Below are 21,087 nucleotides of genomic sequence, written 5' to 3'. Positions count from 1 at the left end.
GCAGTACTTGTTTCAAGAAAAGAACATGGTAGAGTTTGCCCATGCAAGGAAATTTGGAGCAGAAGTGCAAGTTTTTCAACATTCGGAATGAATACAGAAGTGACAGGATACGCAGACTTTACACGCTGTCAGTGAACGAATACAGAAAAGACCTTGAATAAAAAAAAATTGAACATCAGAAGTAAACCGTTCTGATATCCCAATGATGCTGAATTCTTATTGGGACGATTGTCCTCTTTTCTCCTCCTTAATATAATGGCGGCCGTTCTCCTGTCCGTTGGATAGAGAGAATAAAGTGTATCATCGTAACACAGATAACAAAATATCCTTCCTTGTCATGTGACAGGATCTGAATTGTGGTAATTAGCATATTATTCTACTGCTGAATCCAACAAAAAACAGTGACATCGTATACAATACAGTGAGCAACATTAGTATCTGTTACAGACAGCTACCATGTACTACATCTGATGAGTGATGACTTGTTGCATGTCATGTGTAACAAATGAATTTTCTGGTTGACGGAGAGTTGAATGTTCAGACTGAAAGATCCTTAACAGACAAAAAAATTATTCTTCATGACACCTTCAATCGCACCCTGAAACTTGATTCATATCAGCACAGAAAAGAAGCATCTTAATACCTCATGAATGCTACTAATACGATTGCACTTGTTTTTAGCAAAAATAAAACCAATAAATGCCGTTTGGTTCTCTTGCTTCTCGTGTTTACTCTTATGCAGGATGAAATTACCAAAATCACTCTGAGTCATGTTTTTGCCATTTTGCAGAACCGTTAGTCAGGCAAGGCTCCTACAGGGAAATACCAAGTGGAGTCTATGTCCAGGAAATAAATAAATAAATAAATATATCCCTTTAAGCTAAGATGAATTTCATCCAATACTAACTCATACACAAATGAAGAAAAAGGAAACATAATTGACAGATAACCGCATGGCTTGGACAGGGGTTTCATTCCCACTGATAAGGGGTTAACAAGTATTTCAAAGGTACATTAATGTGAACTTAGCAAGTACAAGGGATTTCTTCACACTACCACAGAGAAATATCTGTACATGTGGAGTTACATCTCTAATTGCTAAAAAAAGCCACAGTTTTTTTATGTGTCCAAGACCATTATCTGACTACACCTTTGGAGCAAAGGAAACTAGGATAGAAACATTCACATAACCTACTTACTTTTTTTTTACGGTCAATAACCTACTTACTGAAGGCACCTCCCTGGCTTCCTCTGCTAATAGTGCAAATACGTGGATAAAATCAGCCTCAGAAGAGCTAGATGCAATATCTAGTGCTCCAAGATACAACACTTTTTTTTGTATAACATAGTTTGCTAAGTTATTATCAGCATGCCAAAGTATGAACTATGAGCATCTCAGATTACTTTGACTCAGTGAATTTGTTTCAATGTAAAAAATTGGACTTTATTCATATGCAAATGTTCTCCATGTCAATCCTGAAAGCCACCATATAGCAGGTATATCACTTCAAATGTCACCGGATAAGGTTCAATTATTAGTTTCTCAATGATACATGGAATGGATTTTACAGGATTATGCACCTACCGGAAATACTGTGGCAATTGAGAAGATAGATTCAGTCCTTGATGTAAACTCCAGGGGCTAAAAATTTGTCAGCAGTATTTGTTAACCTTCCCAATAATGCAGGACCGCTGTTGATATATGCATGGCCTAGTAGAACAAATTCTAGAACTATGATAAACTTGTACCAGACTATATAGAAAATAAATGCAGTGTTCTTGATCTTGAGTTCCATTTTTGTGTTCTTTCTTAACCAAGGAGCATCCTTATAGATCATACCATGTATTTCATCAATACAAACTATAATGTTGGTTCCCATTCACTGATTTATATCTAAGATTAATAGGCAACCAACTTTGAACCAACTGGATACAGAAGCATGGACTCATAAATCATGCGCTTAATAAGGTAACATGACTGAAATCGTAGTTATATGTAAAACAAGATTCAGATATTCAGTATATTCCAACTTGCTTTGTTTATAACAAGTGATACTGAGAATTGTAGCAGTAGTCCAAACTGTAGTATCAAGCTCAGTAGAATGGAGTAGGACCACCGATGAGCGAGAGGTTGGGCGTGTGCTCACTATATTCAACTATTGATGTAGGAGGCAATTGTCCAATACAAATCTCATGCACTGTTGATAACAGAGGAAACAGCTCCTGCCACCCTCGATAAGTTAAGACTTCATAAACTTCTCTTGCTGTGGACACTCCCTGTAAAAATAATAATAAGATTAGATGCACTTAGTATAAGATGCACTATTTCGGATGTCATATATTCGATTTACCTGGAGTTTCTGGCCATGCAACATCTCTGCCTCTAGCTCATCAAAAGACCTGTCAGAAAGAAAATGAGATGATTAACTATATAAATGTAAACCGTATGACATAGAGAACTATTTTTTTTTTAATATAGGTTATGACACCAGCAGATTATTGGTTTTTTTTCTGGGATTCTTCAGAAAAGAGTAAGCATAGTACATTAAAAAAAATGAAGACGTGCAGTTTAAAGAAGAAACCTTTTGCCACCATTTCGTGCAAAGGCCTCGGCCACTCTTCTGTTTCTCCCGCCAACTGTCGTGGAACACTCACTTTTCAGTATTTGTCTGTTTTATGGTTAACTGAGAACAATGAATATACATACGGCATGTAGTTATTAGGTCAGCCACACCGCAGCTCTCAAAGAATGTGTTATCTCTGACTGAAGGAAACAGAAGCTTAGAGAATGCACGCATTTCCCGCAAACCAATCCTCATAATTGCCGCCTAAAAAATAGGAAAATGAAATGAGGCCATAAGATAATATGATTACATGAAAGACATTTTTTTTTATTTGAAATGTATCAAATAGTAGTGTCTCAACCTTTGTATTGTTTCCCATATCTAAGCCATCAACAAGGCCTGCAAGATAATTCTGCCACATAAGCCATTAAAATGTTTAAACCAATGGATGTAACCAAACAAAATACGGTGCCATATAGAACCTGCTGCTATAGCCACGATATTTTTCAGAGTTCCACACAGCTCAACTCCTTCAATATCTTCTGCCTGCATATGAAGGGTAAGATACACCAATAAAAACTCCATTCAACTTCATTTTATAAAAAGAAATTATCTTATATGCTTCAAAGATTATTTTTCTAATACCATGCCCATCATAATGTTCATTAGCATCTCTATAACTGTTTTATAAAAGAAATTCAGAATTTACTAAGATGGTGACTTCATTTTCCCCAACAGCCCTATATTGAGAGGACCAGAACGCAGAGTTTTTAACCTGCTTCATTTATTCATGTGGATATAGTTGGAAAACTTACAATAGAAACTAGGAAGTAAGGTGTGGTAAAAAGTTTAGCCCATCGGTTTGCCACTTCCTTATCTTTCCTATATCCAATTGTTGCTTCACTGAACTTCTCAACAGCAATCTGCACTAGAAATGTACTGTCACTTATTTTTGCTTCTGAAGACTACAAGGAATGTACAGTCAACAAATGCTTGCCTCATTTGCAATATTTGCACCCATGAGGACACAGCAATTGATTTCAAGTGTATCTGCAATTAACTTAGATATCATGCACGGTCCTTCCATCTTGACCTCCATACCCTTGATGAGGGAGATAGCTTCAGCTCCTGGCCTTAGCTTCCCTACGAGCTTCTTACATATACCCTCCACAAATTGATGGGGAGTCACAAAAACCAGCATATTCGCATCTTTGACTGAGAAAACCAAATTAAAATCTTACTGAAAGTCATTTTACAACTTGCAAGATTTCTGATGTAATTTTTTATGATAATGAGAACAAGTTTAGTCATGCATGTTCATTGTCCTTTATGAAATAATAGATACTTGATCGAATGATAGAACTGAATGTATTACTAGCATCAATCCAAAAATCAGAAAAACTGGGTAACATTATGATTACCTGCACTCTCCAAGTCGGGATCAGCAATAACATTTGGTCCAAGCTTTATACCTGGCAAATATTTGCAGTTCTCCTGTAACCCATGAGAATAACTTTAGAATTGTTAACCGGTAGTATTACAAGCCATTGGCTGTCCCAGAAGTAAGATAAGCTAACGAGCTTCAGTTCTCACATTTTCTTCGTTAATGGACTCAGATAGCTTCTTGCCTGTTGGCAGTATCTCCTCAAACACCCACATCCTGACCTCATCTAAAGAAAAAAAAAAAGAAAAGAAGCTCCCAAAAGTTAGTACTGATGGGTACAAGAAAAGAGCTCTGTAGATTGGCGAGTGGCGACCATAACGTTTACACACAATAGTTTTGCATGCAAATAGCATAGACCATAAGGCCGATATATGCATGTCTCAAAAGACTCGACAAAAAGATAGGACAAAATTTAAGCAATCTTAGGCTAATCACAATGGGGTTTCATGGCGAGTTTTATAGCATTAATTACCATGACACATCAGCATTTTTGATGATGTGGCACTGATTTAACGAGGGAAGAGAAGGAACCAGTTTCATCATCATGACACTCTGCTAACTCGTTTCCAAGACATTGGAAATAGCGTGAAACGACTACTGTGACCGCCGTTGTTTCATGGGGGATCCCGTGCGCATTTAGTTACACTTAATTATACTAGTTACAAATATACATGCCACACTAGATCAACTAGCATTTAATTATACTGGCTAGCTTTGGAAACCGTCGAATAAAACTTTCTCCATTGAGGCATATTATTTTATTCATCCCCCAAGCTGACGTGGCATTCTTGGAAACAGGATACGAAACCCCATTGTGTCTGTGATTAGCCTTATCAAATATGGTTGAATACCCAGCAGAGGCAATAGAATGAGAATTGAAATGGTAGCTGAGAGAGACACAAAGAGATTGTTTGCATTCTACACAGAGAGCGCCTGCATGACATGACAGCAATTCAACAAACACACGACGCGCGGCGCGACAGGGATATTTACTGGGTACTGTACCTACCATAGAAGGAGGGCAACTTGGCGGTGTTGGAGGCGATGAGGCGAGAGGCGACGCTGCCCCAGTTGCCGCTGCCAATGACCGCCACCCGGTACTTGGCGTGCCCGTTCTCCATCTCCGGCGAGGGTCCGGCCGGGCCGGCTCAGAACAGCTAGCCAATAAAATGCAGATCAAGAAACCAGCGAGCGAGTCCAGCCGGCGGCCAAGCAATCGAGCAAACCAAGAACAAGAACAAGGATGGACCAAGCTAGTGCCCAACAAGCGGAAGCGTATATATATAAAAAATATACGACGGAGATTGGGGGCTGGGCGGAGAGGAGAATGTCCGTCGCGTCGCTAGCTTAGATAGGACGGCGGGCAAACCCAAGAATCGCATGCGTTTGTTTTCAGCAAGGCGACAGTGGGTGGCTGCCATTTCGTCCTCGGGATTGAAGAGGAGAGACGAGACGAGCGGAGGAGGCGGTGGCTGCTGGCTGGCGCGGAGGATGGATTCCTCGATCTGCTCTCGCCTTCTCGTCTCGGTGTTATCGAAGGCAGGCAGGCCAGGCTGCTGTCGCCCTGGTAGCTAGGCCGCCACCTGGCCCAGCAAAACCAAGGGCCCAAACCACTACTTCACCTCCTCCTCTTCCTCTGTGGTTGCCCAGGCAAATCTTGATTCACAACGTAGCAAGTGAAACTCAACTCTTGAACAAGACATAGATTCCAATCGTTTTCAGCCTTGTTCTTGGCCTCTTCGATGCCGGTTTACAACACAGCTGTGGGAATTCGATCGGCGTTGACGATGTGATTGCACGCTTCCCTTCGGTCACTTTCCTCTCTCCCCACGGTCTATGGAGGCGCGCCCGCTGACCTGCATCCAGACTATGATCTATAATTATACCTGGATAAACAAATGCATCGATCGAATAACAAATACATTTTTACTACTGGACTGGAGGGTATTATACTAGTATGCAGTGACAGAAAGAGAACAAGTGTTCGAGAAGCATTGTGATCATGCATTGCCAATTTTGACAGTTTTGTTGCAAAGACCATAGGTTGCAATTGCAGTATATAAACATAGAGAGGTTTGAGGAGAAAGTAAGGCAAAGTACAAAAGAAACCGTCATGCTTCTGGTTTAACTAAAGTACAAAATGAACATGCCAATATATTTTAGCATTCTTTGAAAAGGAAAATATTTAGCAAATTAGGCTTGAGTGAGTACCTAAGTCTAATTTTGGTTTTCGTCAGCCGAGGATCAGCAGTCTTGGTTACAGCAGCAGCAAAGGCGTCTGATAACTGAATGATGAGCAAAGGCACCCGGAATGCAAATCTGAAGATTAGATTGCCATGGATCTGGCAGAAGGCCTGTGACAGCGTGCAGTGCAGCCTGGGAAGGGAAGCTGAAGCTCAGAAAGCGGAGATGGGCCGCGGCCGTATAGAAGAAGAAGAGTAGTAAGTGTATAGCCCATGTATGTATGTATCATGAAGCGGCAACGGGAAAAAAAAGAGGATAAGGATGCGTCGTCGTCTTTCTTTGGTGTCACACTTGCTGTGCCACAACAATGGCATCTCTCAGACGACGCGTGTCCTCACTCTGTGCTAGCTCTTTCTCTTTTTATTTTATCCATTATTTCCTTTCTTTTCCTTTCCTTTCCTTTCCTTTTGCAAGCAGCAGGATTTTATCATGAAAAAAATCGTACCTTTTCAAAAAACAAAAAACAAAAATCGTTTTCTGCCAACAGCAACAATTGTTCGGTGTGCTTTTACCTACAACTACAAGCCGGCCATACAGGCATACATGAAGCATCTATCTACTCTACTCTTGTTGGACTTGGAGCTGCAGCCACGATCCATTCCATCCACTTCCAGAACCCAGAAGCATCTTATAGTATTAGCTTGTTGTTACCTGACCTCGTGCTGCTGTTGTGCTTGTTCTCTGATGGAAACTAGGTTGTTCTTGATCTCACTGCAGATCCTTCCTTCCAGGAGCCTGACCGGAACCCACAGCTTAGGCTCCAGCTCCACCAGGTACGACAGTGTGGTGTGGTACTGGTATGAATCTCCCGGTCCACCCCCCTGCTCTTCTTCCTGGACGGACCATTTCCCCTTGAAGACCTTGAAATCGCCGTCGATCATGTTGAAGGCGATCTCCCTCCGGCGCGCCCCCGCGGCGTCGGGCAGCGACTCCATGTCCCCCTCGTAGCAGTCGATGGTGCCCTTGGCGTTGAACTTGAACCCAAGCGCCAGATCCTGCTCCCCGACCTGTTGGATTTGTTTTTCGGAAGGATTGGCAAGTTTATTTATTATTTTTTGGGGGGAAGGAATGGAATGGAATGGAATCGCAGGACCTGGTAGAGTCGCGCGAAGCCGTGGGCTTGGTCGAGGAGGCGGCACTCGGAGAGACCGGGTATGAAGTCGGCGAGACCCTCGTAGTCGGTGAGCGTGGCCCAGACGGCCTCCAGCGGCGCGTCGACACGCACCCTGGCGCGCACCACCCGCCGGTTCCGCTTCCCCATCTTGGAGACCTGGATCTCGAAGCCGATGGCGTCGTCCCGGTCGTCGGCGTCGAGCGGCGGCGGGTCGGGCGAGGCGAGGGTTCGCGAAGAGAGCCTCGGGGCAGGTGCTGAGGAGGGGTAGATGAGGCGGAGGCGTGCGGGGCGGCGGCTGGTGGTGGTGAGGCTGCGGTAGAAGAGGCCGTGGGAGGAGGCGCAGCAGCAGGCCGCGGAGCACGCCATGGCCGCCGGCCCCTGTCCTGTCTCCCTCCCTCTTGTTTTGAGGATTTACTCCTTCCTACTCGGAGCTGGAGATGGAGAGGTACAGCTCAGGTGGAGTGGATGGACACGACGGGCCGGCAGAATCAAGATCTTTCCCAAGCAATCTGTCTTGGTCTTAGCCTCTTAGGTTTGTGTACCAACACAACATGAACGTTTACTCTCTGGATGAATGAATGAACAGGTCGGTGGATTCACAATTCACGCCTCATACATAAGGTCTCTTTTTTTTTCGCTTCACAGAGTGTGTTCGTTTCTAAAAATTTTAGAGCACTCGCTCCCTCTAAAGAATCGTAGTTTTATTAGAGTGCTTGCTCCCTCTACAGAATCGCAGTCTTATTACCGAGTTAAAGGGCTGTTCGGTGTCAGGCTTCTAAAATTTAATTGTTTCGGGCTTTAGAGAGGTGAAATGAGGGGATTTAGAGGGGTGAAAGGAACACCTCTCGAATCGAAAAGGAGTAGTACTTTCTTGGGTGGCTGTGGGAAGGTGCAGGGCACTGAATTTCTGTTTGTTGCAACCATACTGTATCTTCTCTTCTTCTTATCCGGCGCGGACCATGCCTGCCCGTTTTTGGTAGTAGTCTGGTGGATTGGATGCCAACGTGGCGTCGCCGCCTCCTCTCCTCTGGTTGGGACCAAGTATCTTTTCTTCTCCGGTGCAGACGTGCCGCAGTGCTCCCATGCCAAACGAGCGGCGGCGGCGGCGGAACAGCACCACAAATACATGTATGATGATATATATGTGCATGATTGCCTTGATTTGGCTGTAACACACACACACACACAAGCGTTTATTAATCTGTGGCAAGCTAATACACAGCCAAAGTCACTTATACACTTGGTTGGTTGGTTGGTTGGTTCGTTCGTATCAGGATAGGCACGCACGCTTAATCCAATGCAATTCTCCTATTGTCCAGCAGCAGCGGCAGCAGATCTCATTCTGCTGGTGCTGTAAATCTCTCCTCTCCTCTCTTCTCCTCTTATTGAATGATTGATTGATTAGGAAAGGGTACCAGCAGCAATAGCAATAGCAATAGCAATAGCAATAGCAGGAGTTGGGCGCTATTTGTCGCCGGCGCGGTGGTGGTGGTGGTGGTGGTGGTGGTGGTACGCCTCCTGCTGCTGCTGCTGGTGGTGGTACCCGTACCCGTATCCGTATCCGTATCCTGCGCCGCTGTTGTTGGTGGGCACCATGCCGCCGGCGGCGACCCCCATGGGCATGGGGATGGAGTGGTGGTACATGGGCGGCGCCGGCACCTGCGCCTGCGGCTCGTGGACGAGGCTGTGCGGCACGGGCGTGGAGGCGAAGATGTGGTCCGAGGGGGAGGGCCCCTCGTTGGAGAGCCCCTGCATCCGCTTCACGTACAGCCGGTACTTCTGGAGGTGGCTCGCCACGTTCTCCCGGGTCAGCCCCTCCACGTTCATCAGCTGCATGATCGTCTTGGGCACCGCGTTCTTGATCCCCAGGTGCGCCACCACGTCCACGAACCGCTTGTGCAGCTGCGGCGTCCACACCAGCCGGGGGCGCTTCGACGAGTTCGTCGCTGCCGACGAGTCCGCCGCCTCTGCTGCCGCTGCTGCTGGATGCTGCTGCTGCTGGTGCTGCGCGAGGAAGGGCTGGAAGGACCCCGACCCCGCCGACGCGCGCCGCAGCCGCGACACCGTGGCCGCCGACGCGCGGTGCACGTCAAGCAGCGTCCGCCCGGGCTCCGGCGGGATGCGGAAGGCGGCGGCGAGGCCCGGCGGGACCAGCGGCTGGGAAAGCGGGGTCAGCTCGTCGGCGCCGGGGAGGCCCGTCTCCCACTCCATCACCCGCTCGTCATCGCCGCCGCCCAGCAGGTGCAGGTCGTAGTCGTCCACCGCCTCCTCGCCCATCCCCGATCGATTCGATTCGATTCGATTCGATTATTTGAATAATCGAATCGATTGCTGCCTATCTGTAGTGTGAGCGAGCTCTCAGTGCAACTGGAGGCCCAAATCAACCCATGAAGGGGTCGATTGGAGGGCGGCGGCCGGCGGCCGGAGGAGGCAAGGTAGGGAGGAGGAAGACGAAGAGGAGGAGGAGAGATATTTCGGGTGGGGGCCGTGCTGCGCTGGAAACTGGATTTAATAGTGGGGGGAATTGGAATAAAGAGCAAAAGCGCAGATCAGGATAGATCCACGTGGACCGCCCTCCCCGATATTTTTCATTGGCTTTTCCATCGCCAGCCGTCCGATCCGGATACCACACCACTCCTGGATATTATTATGATTTCCTCGAGATGCGGGCGGATAGTTCTCCGTCTGGAGCTTGGGCTGGGCCGAACATATGTGCTCCTCCACTGGGCGGGCCCAACTAACCATATTCCTATATTTATTTATGCTGTGCTCTGTTCTGTTACACAACCAAGCCAGCAATCAGCTTGCATTTGCTTTTATGTTTCTCCCAAATCAGATGATGATGCACACTACACACTCACAAATAATATCTATATATATATATAGATGCGTTCATGATGGAGCAATGCAAACAAAGATCAAACCAAACAAATAAAGCATGCTATGCTAGTCCCAGATCATGACTACGGCCATGACGCCGGCGCCGAGGAGCACGGCGAGGAACTTGAGCAAAGGTCGGTCCGCCCCGGTGGGCTCCTGGGGGCGGTACCCCTTGCCGATGAGGTGGTTGATGGCCACGTACACGAACACCCCCGTCGCCAGGCCCATGGCGATGGCGTAGCTCCAGTCCGCCGCGCGCCCCTCCGCCGTGGCGTCGATGCCGATGCCGATGCCCACGCCCACGGGGCTCGACACGGCGAACGCCATCGAGTAGGCCACCGTCGTCACCAAGGGCCGCTTCGGGATGATGCGCAGCAGCGCGACGCCCATGGCCACCGCCGCGAAGATCTTGTGCAGACCGATCGTCCACAGGTTGCGCCACGCATCGCTCCTCGTGGCGGACACGCCGATGGCGATCCCTTCGAAGATGGAGTGGAAGCAGAGCGCGAGGATGAGCAGGATGGCGTCCTCCAAGGACGACGTCCGGACCAGCAGCATCGTCGGGTGCTGGTGCTCTTTGTCTTGGCCCTGGGCATCACCATCTTCCACCTGCTGCTCCGCCTCCTCGGCGTCGTTGACCGCCCTCTCGCGGTCGCCGCGGCTTCTCTTGGTGACGCCGGCAATGACGCAGTCGGCGAGCATGGTGAGCAGGAAGCCGACGCAGGCGAGCATGTAGGAGAAGGGGTAGTGGTTCCTGGTGAGCCCGTGGAAGGTGCTGGCCGAATCGGCGAGGAAGTGCATCAGGGCCGTGCCCAGGAAGACGCCGGCGGCGAACTGCGTGCCCAGCAGGAGGAAGGCCTCGCTCCAGCGGTAGAAGTAGGGTGACACCCCGGCGAGGAAGGTGAAGACGAACAGGATGACCAGGCACCACACCTTGACGGCGATGAGGCGCCCCTGCTTAATTGGGGTGGAGGAATCGGGGCGCGGCGTGGGTGTGTCGACCTCGCCGCCGTCTCCGTCGTCGATCCCGCCATGGGCGCTCGCCTGCAGCAGCAGGGAGCTGAGGAGGAGGAGCAGGGTGCAAAGGAGCGCCGACGACGCCCTCCTCATCCGACGATCCTCACCACCGAGGCACGCAACACCAGAATGAATGAATGAATGAATTCAGAGACTTTGCTTTGATTAGGCCGGACAATTGATTGATTCTAGCTAGTGCGTGCGTGTATATATAATCGATCATTGGATTGAAGGATTACCTAATAATAATCGATCGTCTAAAAAATATATCATCATATCTGTTAATTAATTTCTCTAAAACTAATTAACAACAAACTGCTAGTGTAGGTGACATCTCGCATTATATTTAACGGATAGACATATATATATATATATATATATATGAAAAATCTATTCTATATTCTACATGCGCTTATAGCTACTCCTACACGTGTATCTCGTGATGATGTCGAACGTATCTGAACCAATGAAAGGTAAGTACGAGATGTATTTGATCATACTGGACCATCTGTATATATTAATACTAAGGTATATATACGTCGATTATGTGACCATACTCAATTTTATATATTAATACTAAGGTATAATAATATTATTCAAAAATAGGGATGCTTTTGAAATTTTTTGTATATACCCCTCCGAAGTATAGAATAAGTATACAAATATACTTGGATAAGTGTATATATATGGATGCATGCAGTACAAGTACAAGTACAAGTGGTAGCTGCTGACTTTGGTGAGGGTTGTACTACACGCAGCGCAGCGCAGGCAGGCTCTTGCTAGACATACCGTTCCTGTTGTACGAGCGAGCGAAGCTGACGCTCGGGCATATAATCATATATGTACTTGATTAATTATATATTGTATATATAATATTCTTCATGCCATGGGATATATAATAAATCCTGAAAAGCCCGCCACTAATTTAATTATTGACTAGTAGTGGATTGGATTGGTCAAATGCTTAATTTGCTTGTAACCAACAAGCAAGCAAGGCTAGTAATTTTAAACGGGGTACGTGAATGCAAAAGTTGACATGTCAACTCCTGAAAATAAAATTATATATATTATAGCCTACATAATTTGTCTTTGCTACATATGGACTCTTAATTGGGCCAGCTAATTAAACTAACAAAGTGCTTGGGCTTGCCCTTGATGACACACACAGCACAACGAAGTCAGTCAGTCAGTCGTTAATGGACGGGACGATGTGGTTATTCATTCATGGCCCACCTCCCATCTGATCCGAGCCGGCCTCACATGGCCTGCTACCTGCTTCTTTCTTTTGAATTTGTACAAAGCAACAATTTCTGCTGCTGTTTGCATTGCTAGCGGCAACAGCATTTACCCCCAAACAAATAGCTAGGCAACATGGTTTGCTTTATTTGGTGACTTCATTCTCTTGCTTATTTGTTGCCCCTCTCTCTCTCTCTCTCTCTCTCTCTTTCTTTCTTCACTTGAGCTGCTGGCAAACACAAGATGCGTTTGTTTCTTTCTTTCTTTTACAACAAACAACAACATCTTCATCATCATTGATCGATCATCCAGTTAGTAGTAAGGCAGATCGAGCCATGGATGGAGGCGGTGGTGAAACGTGGAGCCAAATCAAGCAGGGACCAGTTGAGCTCAATTTTATGTATTTTTGCTTGTGCACATCAGTCAAACTAGCACAGACGTATACTATACTTGCAGTGGAAGCACGGACCAATGCCCAGTTTCACCTCTACCGTGGTCCGCCCCTGGATGGAGAGACGGGACGGACGCTCCCGCACTACCCATACTGACTACTTGCTGCTTGCACATTGGCTCTCATTGCATTGGTCCAAATAACCATATTTTGCCTCTGATCCGATCCGCCCATGCTATTGCTGCTATGCATCTATGTATCATTGAAGATTCTGCTATTGACTGGTCCTGGATCATCGTCTCTGCTGCCTCAGCTAGCTGCTGGTCAATGCCGTGCCATGGGAGGGGGGACAAAGCAAACAATGAATGAATGAATGAATGATTGAATATTGACTCATCATTACAACTTACTACTGGAGTAACTAACAATCAACAAACAACTTCTTCTTCTCCTTCCTTCTCACCAGGGGAACTTAAAGAGTAAAAAAAAAAGAACTCCAGCTTAACAGAAACAAACAAACAGATCCAGTCCAGTCCAGCCCAGTCCAAGGGGAAATTAAAACTACGTACTAAGATCTTTGCTGCCGGCCGATCCTCCGCCATGCGATTGCTCCTAAGTACGCATGCACTTGGTACTTGGTAGCAATCAGCAGCTCCGATCCGATCCCCTTGGATGGATTCCTGATTCCTCTGTATATACTTACTTTTACTTATATGCATGCAGCGGCGAGGGGGCTCGTCTTCTTTCTCTTCTCCCCTCTCCTTCGTTCTTCGTTCCTAAGAATGGAGAAGGAGCTCAGAGGGTATCCAATAATTTTGGGTAGAAGAGTTTGATCCCCTCCGCCCCTGCTTATATGCACATACACAAATTAACCAAAAAAGAAAGAAAGAAAAAACACTAGTCCAGTCCAGGTAGGATTAGGAAGGGGAAAAAAATGGAAGGAGTAATTCTACTTACTACTCACTCACTATTCTAGATTTCTAGTAGTAGGCAGCTGGCTCTAGGTAGGTCTATCTGATTGCATTGTCTACGTACGTACGGGTACGGCTAGTAGTCGCGCCAGCAGACGAGCATGGAGACGCATCGGCGGACGATGTAGAAGCGCGCCCGGTGCTCCTTCACCGCCTCCACGCACTTCTTCTTGGACAGCCGCGACGACTGCTGCTGCCCAGCTCCTTGCTGCTGTCGTTGTGGTTGTGGACAAGAAGAAGAGGAGGACGACGATGAGCAGCTGCTGGTGCTGGCAGTCCTGGTGGTGCTCACGCTGGCCGAGTAGCTCCGGCTGAGCATGGTGGTGCTGGTGCCGGCTGCATCCATGGTGTGCGGCCTGCCGGATCTGCTCCGCCCCTTCTTGGACAGCTTCCACTTGTCGTCCCCGCCGCGCGGACGCGGATCCATCCTCCTCCTCCTCCTCCTCCGCTCTCTGCCTCTCTGCTCTGCTGTGCTGTGCTGTCGGGTGGGCTAGAGATGTGGCCTCTTCTAGCGAGCGAGCAAGCGATCGATGATGGGAGAATGAATGAATGAGCAGGGAGCAGTGGATGAATCGGAGAGGAGAGGAGAGCATGGGCCGGGGGGAAGGAAGTCAGGAACAATGGATGGATGGCGCGCACCTGGGGCCTCCTTGTCCCCTTGAGCCAGGTACAGTACAGTACACGGCGGTGGTAGGGCTAGCAAAGCAAGCGATGACGCAGCAGCTCGGCTCGACTCTCCCTCCCTGCTGTGCCCGTGTTGCTACTCCCGATCCTACTAGCTGCTGCCCAGTAGCCGTATTAGTAGTGGTAACCAGACTGCCAGGCCGCCGTTGGATGAGCAGCGGCAATCTCGAGGGAAGGACGGCGCAGCAGCAGCACAGGCAGCAGGCAGCAGGCAGCAGGCAGCAGCAGCCTTTGTTGGTTTTGATTTTGGAGCAGAGCAGGAGTGAAGTGAATCTCCTCCGTCCGGTGGTTGCAGCCAACCAAACCAAGGTAACCACAGCCCTCTAGAAATTCCATAATCCGTCTGTTCTTCTTCTCTTGTTCACTCACTCCAACGTTGGATGAAATGAAAAAGCTGCTGCTGCTGCTGCTCCATTTTCGAGCTCTGAATCATCATCGCATGATCGCTCGCATTGAGAATTGTATTGTATCGCCTCTCCCTCGGCCAACGGCCTGCCTGGATTATCGTCAATCAGCCATGTGCATGCGAGTAGCCGTTGTTTGCATGCATATATCGTCACGTCTGCTCATCATGCATGCTCTCATCTGTTCTCTTCATCTCTTCTGCTACGTCCCTCCATGCATGTAGTAACGTACTAGCTAGATCTGTCTCCAGTCCAGAGCATATATATACCTGCATTATTCATCATCGTTCGTTCAGATCCATTGCATCAGGGCCACACGCGCCTACGTACGTACGGCAAATACATAACAGAATAGAAAAAGAAAAAAGCAAAGCAAGAAAGCAGACATGTATGGGATGGCCCAACGATAATGCATGCAGTGCAGTTGCAGTTGCAGTGCTGCAGCAGCGTGTGTAACATTAACATTATGCATGATTAAGCTATCAACTCACAGCAGTATTATACTATATCAGAAAGAAAGAAATTATTGCATGGATGATCGCCGGCCATGTATGATAACGTAGTTTAATATATAATTTCCAAAAGACTATCTAGATCATATATATCGAGTGCAGCTGAATGATATGATTGGACGCTGAGACCTTCCATTCCATTCCATATATATTTAATCTCCATTCACTTCCCGGCCACCGAGATGATGAGATGAACACGCAGGATCGGTTCTTGCGGACACCGTACCAATAATCCATGTAGGTAGGGTACGCAGTGCCTCACACGTGCCTCCGCATGCTCAACCCTAGCTCCTCCAAGCCTTTCTTCTTTTAATTATATATATTCTAGGCTGCAACGATAAGAAAATAAATATTGTTGGTCAGAAGAGAGATTTTTTTTGATAAATTGTTGCTTCTGAAAGACTGAACTGTGAAAAAATACATACATAGAACAAATCATATAAACGCGAGGGATGAAAAGATCCATGGACGGAACAAGTCATAAAAGTGAAGAGACTGAAAAAATACATGCATACACATAGTATATGCACGTACTCCAAAAGTTAGCTTGAGATCATGTCCTCCTCCTCCTCCTCGATATATACTCCGTAGCAAGCAACGAATAGCAGCAACCAACAGTCTGTACTCTGCGCAAGTGTCTCCAACCGATCCTCGCCTAATTTGGGCCGCAGGCTCTGGGCCGGGAGTGAGTGAGCGTGCTTCCTTCCTTCCTTCCTTCAGGTAAGCTAAGCGGGCTCCTCTCAAAGGAAAAAAAAAAGTAAGCTAAGCGGGCTTGCAGTTTGTCGTCATCCTATTATTGGGTGGGCTAGGATCATCACTCATCAGCCCAGCCTGCCGTCCGTCCATTATCAGCCCCAATACAAAGAAAACATCCTCTCTTTTTTTCTTTTACACTTGATGGTGAATACAATTTATTTTTTTGGAAAACAGATGCTGGATACAATGAGCAAAGCGATTCATTACATAGTGAATTCAGTATACATTCGTACGCCTGCCATCGAGCGGGAAATAGAGCGAAGAGATGCCAACTTCTTTTATGATTAATCGGTTATTTTCTAAAACCTAACCATCTCAGTTTGCCCAAAAATTTGAGAGCATTCTATAAATAATTGATGTGTGGCATAATTCCGCGCGCAAGAAGAAAAGAAAAGGAAACGAAAGAACATACACACACGTCATTCTAATGTGTGGGCATATATAACAAGCAAGCAACATACATACATCATGCATCGATCCTGACACAATACATACCATGTACAAATAAATAGTAATAATGAATTACCTGCTGGAAGATGAGGCAGCTGAGCTAGCTGAGATATGTGATACGATAGCCCTTTGATTTCCAATGCAGCATCATCAAGATTCCCACACATACGCACAGTAGTAGGGATGGCATATATGCAGCGTGTGAATCTTGATGATGCCACGCCAGAAATCACCAGCTGATAGATGATGGACGACAGATTAATTAGTGAAAGAAAGGATCGAGAGACACCAAAATGGATTGCATCAGCTCTGCTGCATCTGGCCTGGTGGTGGGCAACAGCAAGAGAGGAGAAGGCTCATCCAGCTCGAGCGATCGAGAGCGCGCCCGCGGCTGCTGCTTGCATTCGCATGGCTGGCCTGGGCAGCGATCGAGGGGATCCCCTCTCCCTCCCTCTCCCTCTGTGTGTGTATATATACTAGTACTAGCTAGTAGTGGCGTGGGTTATGCTAGCCGGGTGGACCGCCCGGCCCCATCATCTATACACGCATGCATCATATCATCGGATCGACATCGATCATGTCCGCATGTACAGTAAGCACTGTGCCTGCTGTTTATCTGCTGATGGCCTGCTTATATATATTGTTAGCTCCTAGCTATACTAGTAGCTTCGTTCAAAGCATACACTGACTAGTTTTATTTATATATTGCATGCTGAATACACATACATAAATATGTAGGTGTAGGTATAGCTTGGTAGCTCCAGCAAGCAACGACGACAGTCCGATGCATCGATCGATCGAGGCGGTTAGACATCGCCATCGGAGGAGCCGAAAAGGCGGGGGGAGCTTTTACTGTGGACTGGCCTCGCCCACCTGCCTTGCCATTGCCATTGCCATTGCCATTGCAGGGTTTTTGCCGTTGCATCAGCTGGCCATGCATGCATCATGCATCCTGGCCTAGCCTGGACGTCGATCGATCTTTGGCAGCTACACGTACGTCCGGAAGGAACAAGGAAGCAACACCCTTTCCCTGTGAGGAAACTAAACAAACTCCCATCATTGTACAACTAACACCCAGCAGCTTACTACTTGTAGTAGCTAGAAAGAAACGGATCGGATCGGATAGATCGACGCAGCTAGCTAGTTTGATGCATCTCGTATATCTATCTATTATTATTGCATTGATGCATGCGTGCTGCTAGTAGTAGTCATGCATCTCTCGATTATATCGATGCATGCATGTGTGCCACTCATCACTACTTACGTACATTACAATCCCGTACGTGCTGCGGGGCTGATGACAAAGTTACTCTACATACATCATAATGTAGACTCTAACTTGAGATCTTTTGCATCGCGCATAGTTTTTTTACCACCCCACCTACACAACACATGTAACTCTAGTTTCTAGTTAGGGTGCTATTCTTTTGAACTAACCTGCGGAGGATCCTTTGATCCAGGTTGGTAACACTAACCGAGAATAAAAGTTTTGGATTTTTAGTCCCGGTTGGAGCCGGCAACCGGGATTAAAAATAGACTTTTAGTTCCGATTGATGGCTCCAATCGGGACTAAAGAGCCCTCCCACTTTCTAGCAGTTGGAACTGGGACTAATACCTAGATTAGTCCTGAATCTAACTATGATCGGAACAAATATCAAAAACCAAAGATCAATTCTGTACGTGAAATGAAAACCACACCACCGCATCAGCAGCTGTTGCGAGCGAGCTGAGATGATCATCCGATCCATCTGCACGCTCTTTAATTTTATTCCACCACTAGCAGCTAGTGCTACCTTTTTGATACAGTATTATATCTCGGTAAGGGTGAAAATGCATGTTTCCTTTTATTTTTTTATAAAAAAACATGCATGCTCTGTATAGTTTTTTGTTTCTGCATTCAGCTGGAATATTCCAAACTGTACTGCAATAGTACGTGCATTTCGCAAGCATGCTTTGGGATCTATCATTGTGTCCTTGAAAGAGATCCAAGCAGAGCTAGCTAGCTATGCATGCATGCATATATACCCATATACAATATATAGCGTGATATTGACTACTCCAGCAAAACCTGATTTAATCTCTGTTGGGCATGCACATCGGGATGCAAAATATTCTTGTCTTCATCCACTTTCCATCATATCTCTGCAGCTACAAACTAAAATGCAGAAAGAAACAGAATTTTGGATCCAGAAAAACGACCTACGTCAGCGCACCTCAGTACCCGACACATTTTAATCCGGTACCAAATACTACCATGCAACCATTTAGTACAGAGTTCAAGTTCAAAAGTTTCCGAAACCATTTTAGTATCGGATCAAAATATGGTATTAAAAAATATGGTATTAAAAGTAACTCCTTTTTATACCGGTGTGTCTTGACCCGGTAGTGAAATAGCTCGGCCATCTAGTACTAGGTTAAAATTCCACCTAGTACTAAAGGTTATATTTAGTACAGAGGAGTATTTTTACCCGGTACTAAATGATACTCCACGGGTTACTTTAAAAGAAACGCATCTTTCTTCCACTTATAAATGATATGTAGATAAGATGGTAAGAAAGGTTTTTGCGAGGTTTGAGATCATGAGTTTGTCTTGTAATATATTTTTTTCATACCAGAGGGAGGTACCGGCGAGCTCAACCGGTACTAAACGCACCATATGCCCGGTATTAATGTTAAATTTTCTAGCAGTGTGCTTACTATAAATTTGCAAATAATAACTGGTACCGTATATAGCCCACGAAAAAATTGAAGGTTTATTTAAAACACGGCATGATACTACTATTTACAGTTCATGGTCCGGAACCTAAGCGAGCAAGGAACATGAACTTCTCATGCACACTGCTCACTGCACAGGAAGGCGGGGCGGGGAGTGGGGCCGTCCCGTCCAGGTCCATTCCAGCCCATGGGGATGATGGGATGGAGAGAGAGAGACAGAGCCTGTGTTAAATATAAAGCCTGCACCCGTCACATTTCCGGTGGGCCGGGCCGTACGTGGGCCTAGACAGCTAGCCGTCCGATCTCATCATCCATCATCCATCCATCCATCCCATCATCGGTCGTGGTCATCGTCAGTCTGCTGTCATCTTCAAGCTTGTGCTTTGCTTGCTTTCTTCACGGGTTTGCAACTATGCATGTGCATTCACTGCCAAGGTTATTAGCAATGGAGCCGTACGATCAGATCGATTAAAACCCAACCCATCACTATTCACTAGAGGATGCATCGCATACAGCATACCTCTCTCTCTATATATAGAGTAGAGAGAGAGAGTCAGAGAGAGAGAGAGAGAGATGAAGACGACGACGACAGCGCAAGAAACAAGGCAGAGCCCGAGGACGATCTCGTTGTCGTCAGCAAAACCGAAACGCATCTAGTTGTATATACTCCAATTCCTGCTGCCTGAAAGCAGAGATGTTTGATTGGATGCTTTGTTTTCTTTTGTTTCATCGCATATTTGCATTGGGCCAGATGATGATGATGCATTGATGCAGATCATGAATGCTGTGAGCGAGTATTCATCAGCAACCAACAACTCTCTTTAGGGAATTCAGAGTACGTAGTACTGTGTGAGCGTCGTCTATTCAGTAGTATTTACTCCTCCATTCTTCCATGCATGTATACTACTATGTTGTAGTTGAAACTGACTACACATTGCATGGTTGCATTGCATGCACTGTCGTCGTTCAAAAGACTACCTACGCTATACTACTAGCTAGCTAGGAAATTTTTGAACCTGCCCTGCAGGGATCTGAGAAGTGTTTGGCTGTTTGCATACCCAGCATAGATATGTCTTACTTGCATGCATGGTAGTAGTGGTAGCATCATCGATCTTCATTCCGTAGTGATTAGTCTTCCCGGATGGATTGTTGGAGACGACCGGCCTGGAGGAGCTGAGGTTCCAGCCAGAGCCAGAGCTGACTAGTAGGTCTGAAAGCTTGAGGCTGGCAGGCAGTCTGATCGAGAGGGAGGGAGCGCATGCATGGCAGGGGATAGGGCCGGCCACCAGCAAGTGAAGCATGCAGGGGTCTGTTGCAGAAATACATGGCGATCGAGCAGATGATCGGAGGGAGGAGCAGTCACCAATAGCTGCGTGCTGGCTCCCTGGGCATGGTGTCGGCCACCGGCGGTCTGATCTGACCGACCGATGGATGATGGGTCGGCCACGGCCCGGGGAAGGAGCACGCAGGCAGCTACTCCTACCTACCTGTGTAGCTAAGCTAGCTAGCCTGACTGCTGCATATGCAAAGCCTGAATACCTGAAGCCTGAAAGGATTGGATTGGGCAGCTCGCTATAGCTGTAGCTGGTTGTTGTGTAACCTGCAGTACTACGTTGTTCTGTAACCGCAAATAGCGTGGAGACACACACCACACCACAGAGACGACGCAGCAGGCAGCAGCTGCAGCTGGTAGCTTCATGCAGGT

At 46.7% G+C, this 21,087-nt stretch overlaps 4 protein-coding genes across 8 annotated transcripts; all 4 read right to left on the bottom strand.

Moving 5' to 3' along the window:
- Window positions 1-1,806: 1,806 nt before the first annotated feature.
- Window positions 1,807-5,365, bottom strand: LOC112894101 (glycerol-3-phosphate dehydrogenase [NAD(+)]). Its single transcript, XM_025961703.1, has 11 exons — window positions 5,018-5,365; window positions 4,158-4,234; window positions 3,986-4,058; window positions 3,562-3,779; window positions 3,380-3,487; window positions 3,047-3,110; window positions 2,926-2,963; window positions 2,708-2,828; window positions 2,583-2,637; window positions 2,352-2,400; window positions 1,807-2,277 (listed from the first exon to the last, which is right to left on the bottom strand). The coding sequence occupies exons 1-11, from the start codon at window positions 5,127-5,129 to the stop codon at window positions 2,095-2,097; spliced, it is 1,098 nt and encodes a 365-aa protein (XP_025817488.1). The 5' UTR covers window positions 5,130-5,365; the 3' UTR covers window positions 1,807-2,094.
- Window positions 5,366-5,661: 296 nt separating this feature from the next.
- LOC112894102 lies at window positions 5,662-8,451 on the bottom strand. Of its 5 annotated transcripts, none has more exons than XM_025961704.1 (4): window positions 7,346-8,451; window positions 6,904-7,259; window positions 6,220-6,384; window positions 5,662-5,875 (listed from the first exon to the last, which is right to left on the bottom strand). In XM_025961704.1, the coding sequence occupies exons 1-4, from the start codon at window positions 7,730-7,732 to the stop codon at window positions 5,692-5,694; spliced, it is 1,092 nt and encodes a 363-aa protein (XP_025817489.1). In that variant the 5' UTR covers window positions 7,733-8,451; the 3' UTR covers window positions 5,662-5,691. The 5 variants fall into 5 exon arrangements, with proteins under 5 accessions (XP_025817489.1, XP_025817491.1, XP_025817494.1 ...); XM_025961706.1 differs by having other exon boundaries at window positions 5,697-5,864; XM_025961707.1 differs by having other exon boundaries at window positions 5,730-5,864; window positions 6,909-7,259.
- Window positions 8,452-8,527: 76 nt separating this feature from the next.
- Window positions 8,528-10,111, bottom strand: LOC112894104 (transcription factor PCL1). Its single transcript, XM_025961712.1, has one exon. It carries the CDS (start codon window positions 9,641-9,643, stop codon window positions 8,831-8,833), a length of 813 nt encoding a protein of 270 aa, XP_025817497.1. The 5' UTR covers window positions 9,644-10,111; the 3' UTR covers window positions 8,528-8,830.
- A 112-nt stretch (window positions 10,112-10,223) lies between these two features.
- LOC112894103 (zinc transporter 1-like) lies at window positions 10,224-11,388 on the bottom strand. The gene has a single exon (XM_025961710.1). The coding sequence runs from the start codon at window positions 11,354-11,356 to the stop codon at window positions 10,313-10,315; it is 1,044 nt and encodes a 347-aa protein (XP_025817495.1). The 5' UTR covers window positions 11,357-11,388; the 3' UTR covers window positions 10,224-10,312.
- Between the last annotated feature and the right edge of the window lie 9,699 nt (window positions 11,389-21,087).

Source organism: Panicum hallii, chromosome 5 (assembly GCF_002211085.1).
Source record: "Panicum hallii strain FIL2 chromosome 5, PHallii_v3.1, whole genome shotgun sequence".
Taxonomy (NCBI): domain Eukaryota; kingdom Viridiplantae; phylum Streptophyta; class Magnoliopsida; order Poales; family Poaceae; genus Panicum; species Panicum hallii.
The sequence above is the reverse complement of the archived record's forward strand: the minus strand, read 5'-3'. Positions and strand labels throughout refer to the sequence as shown.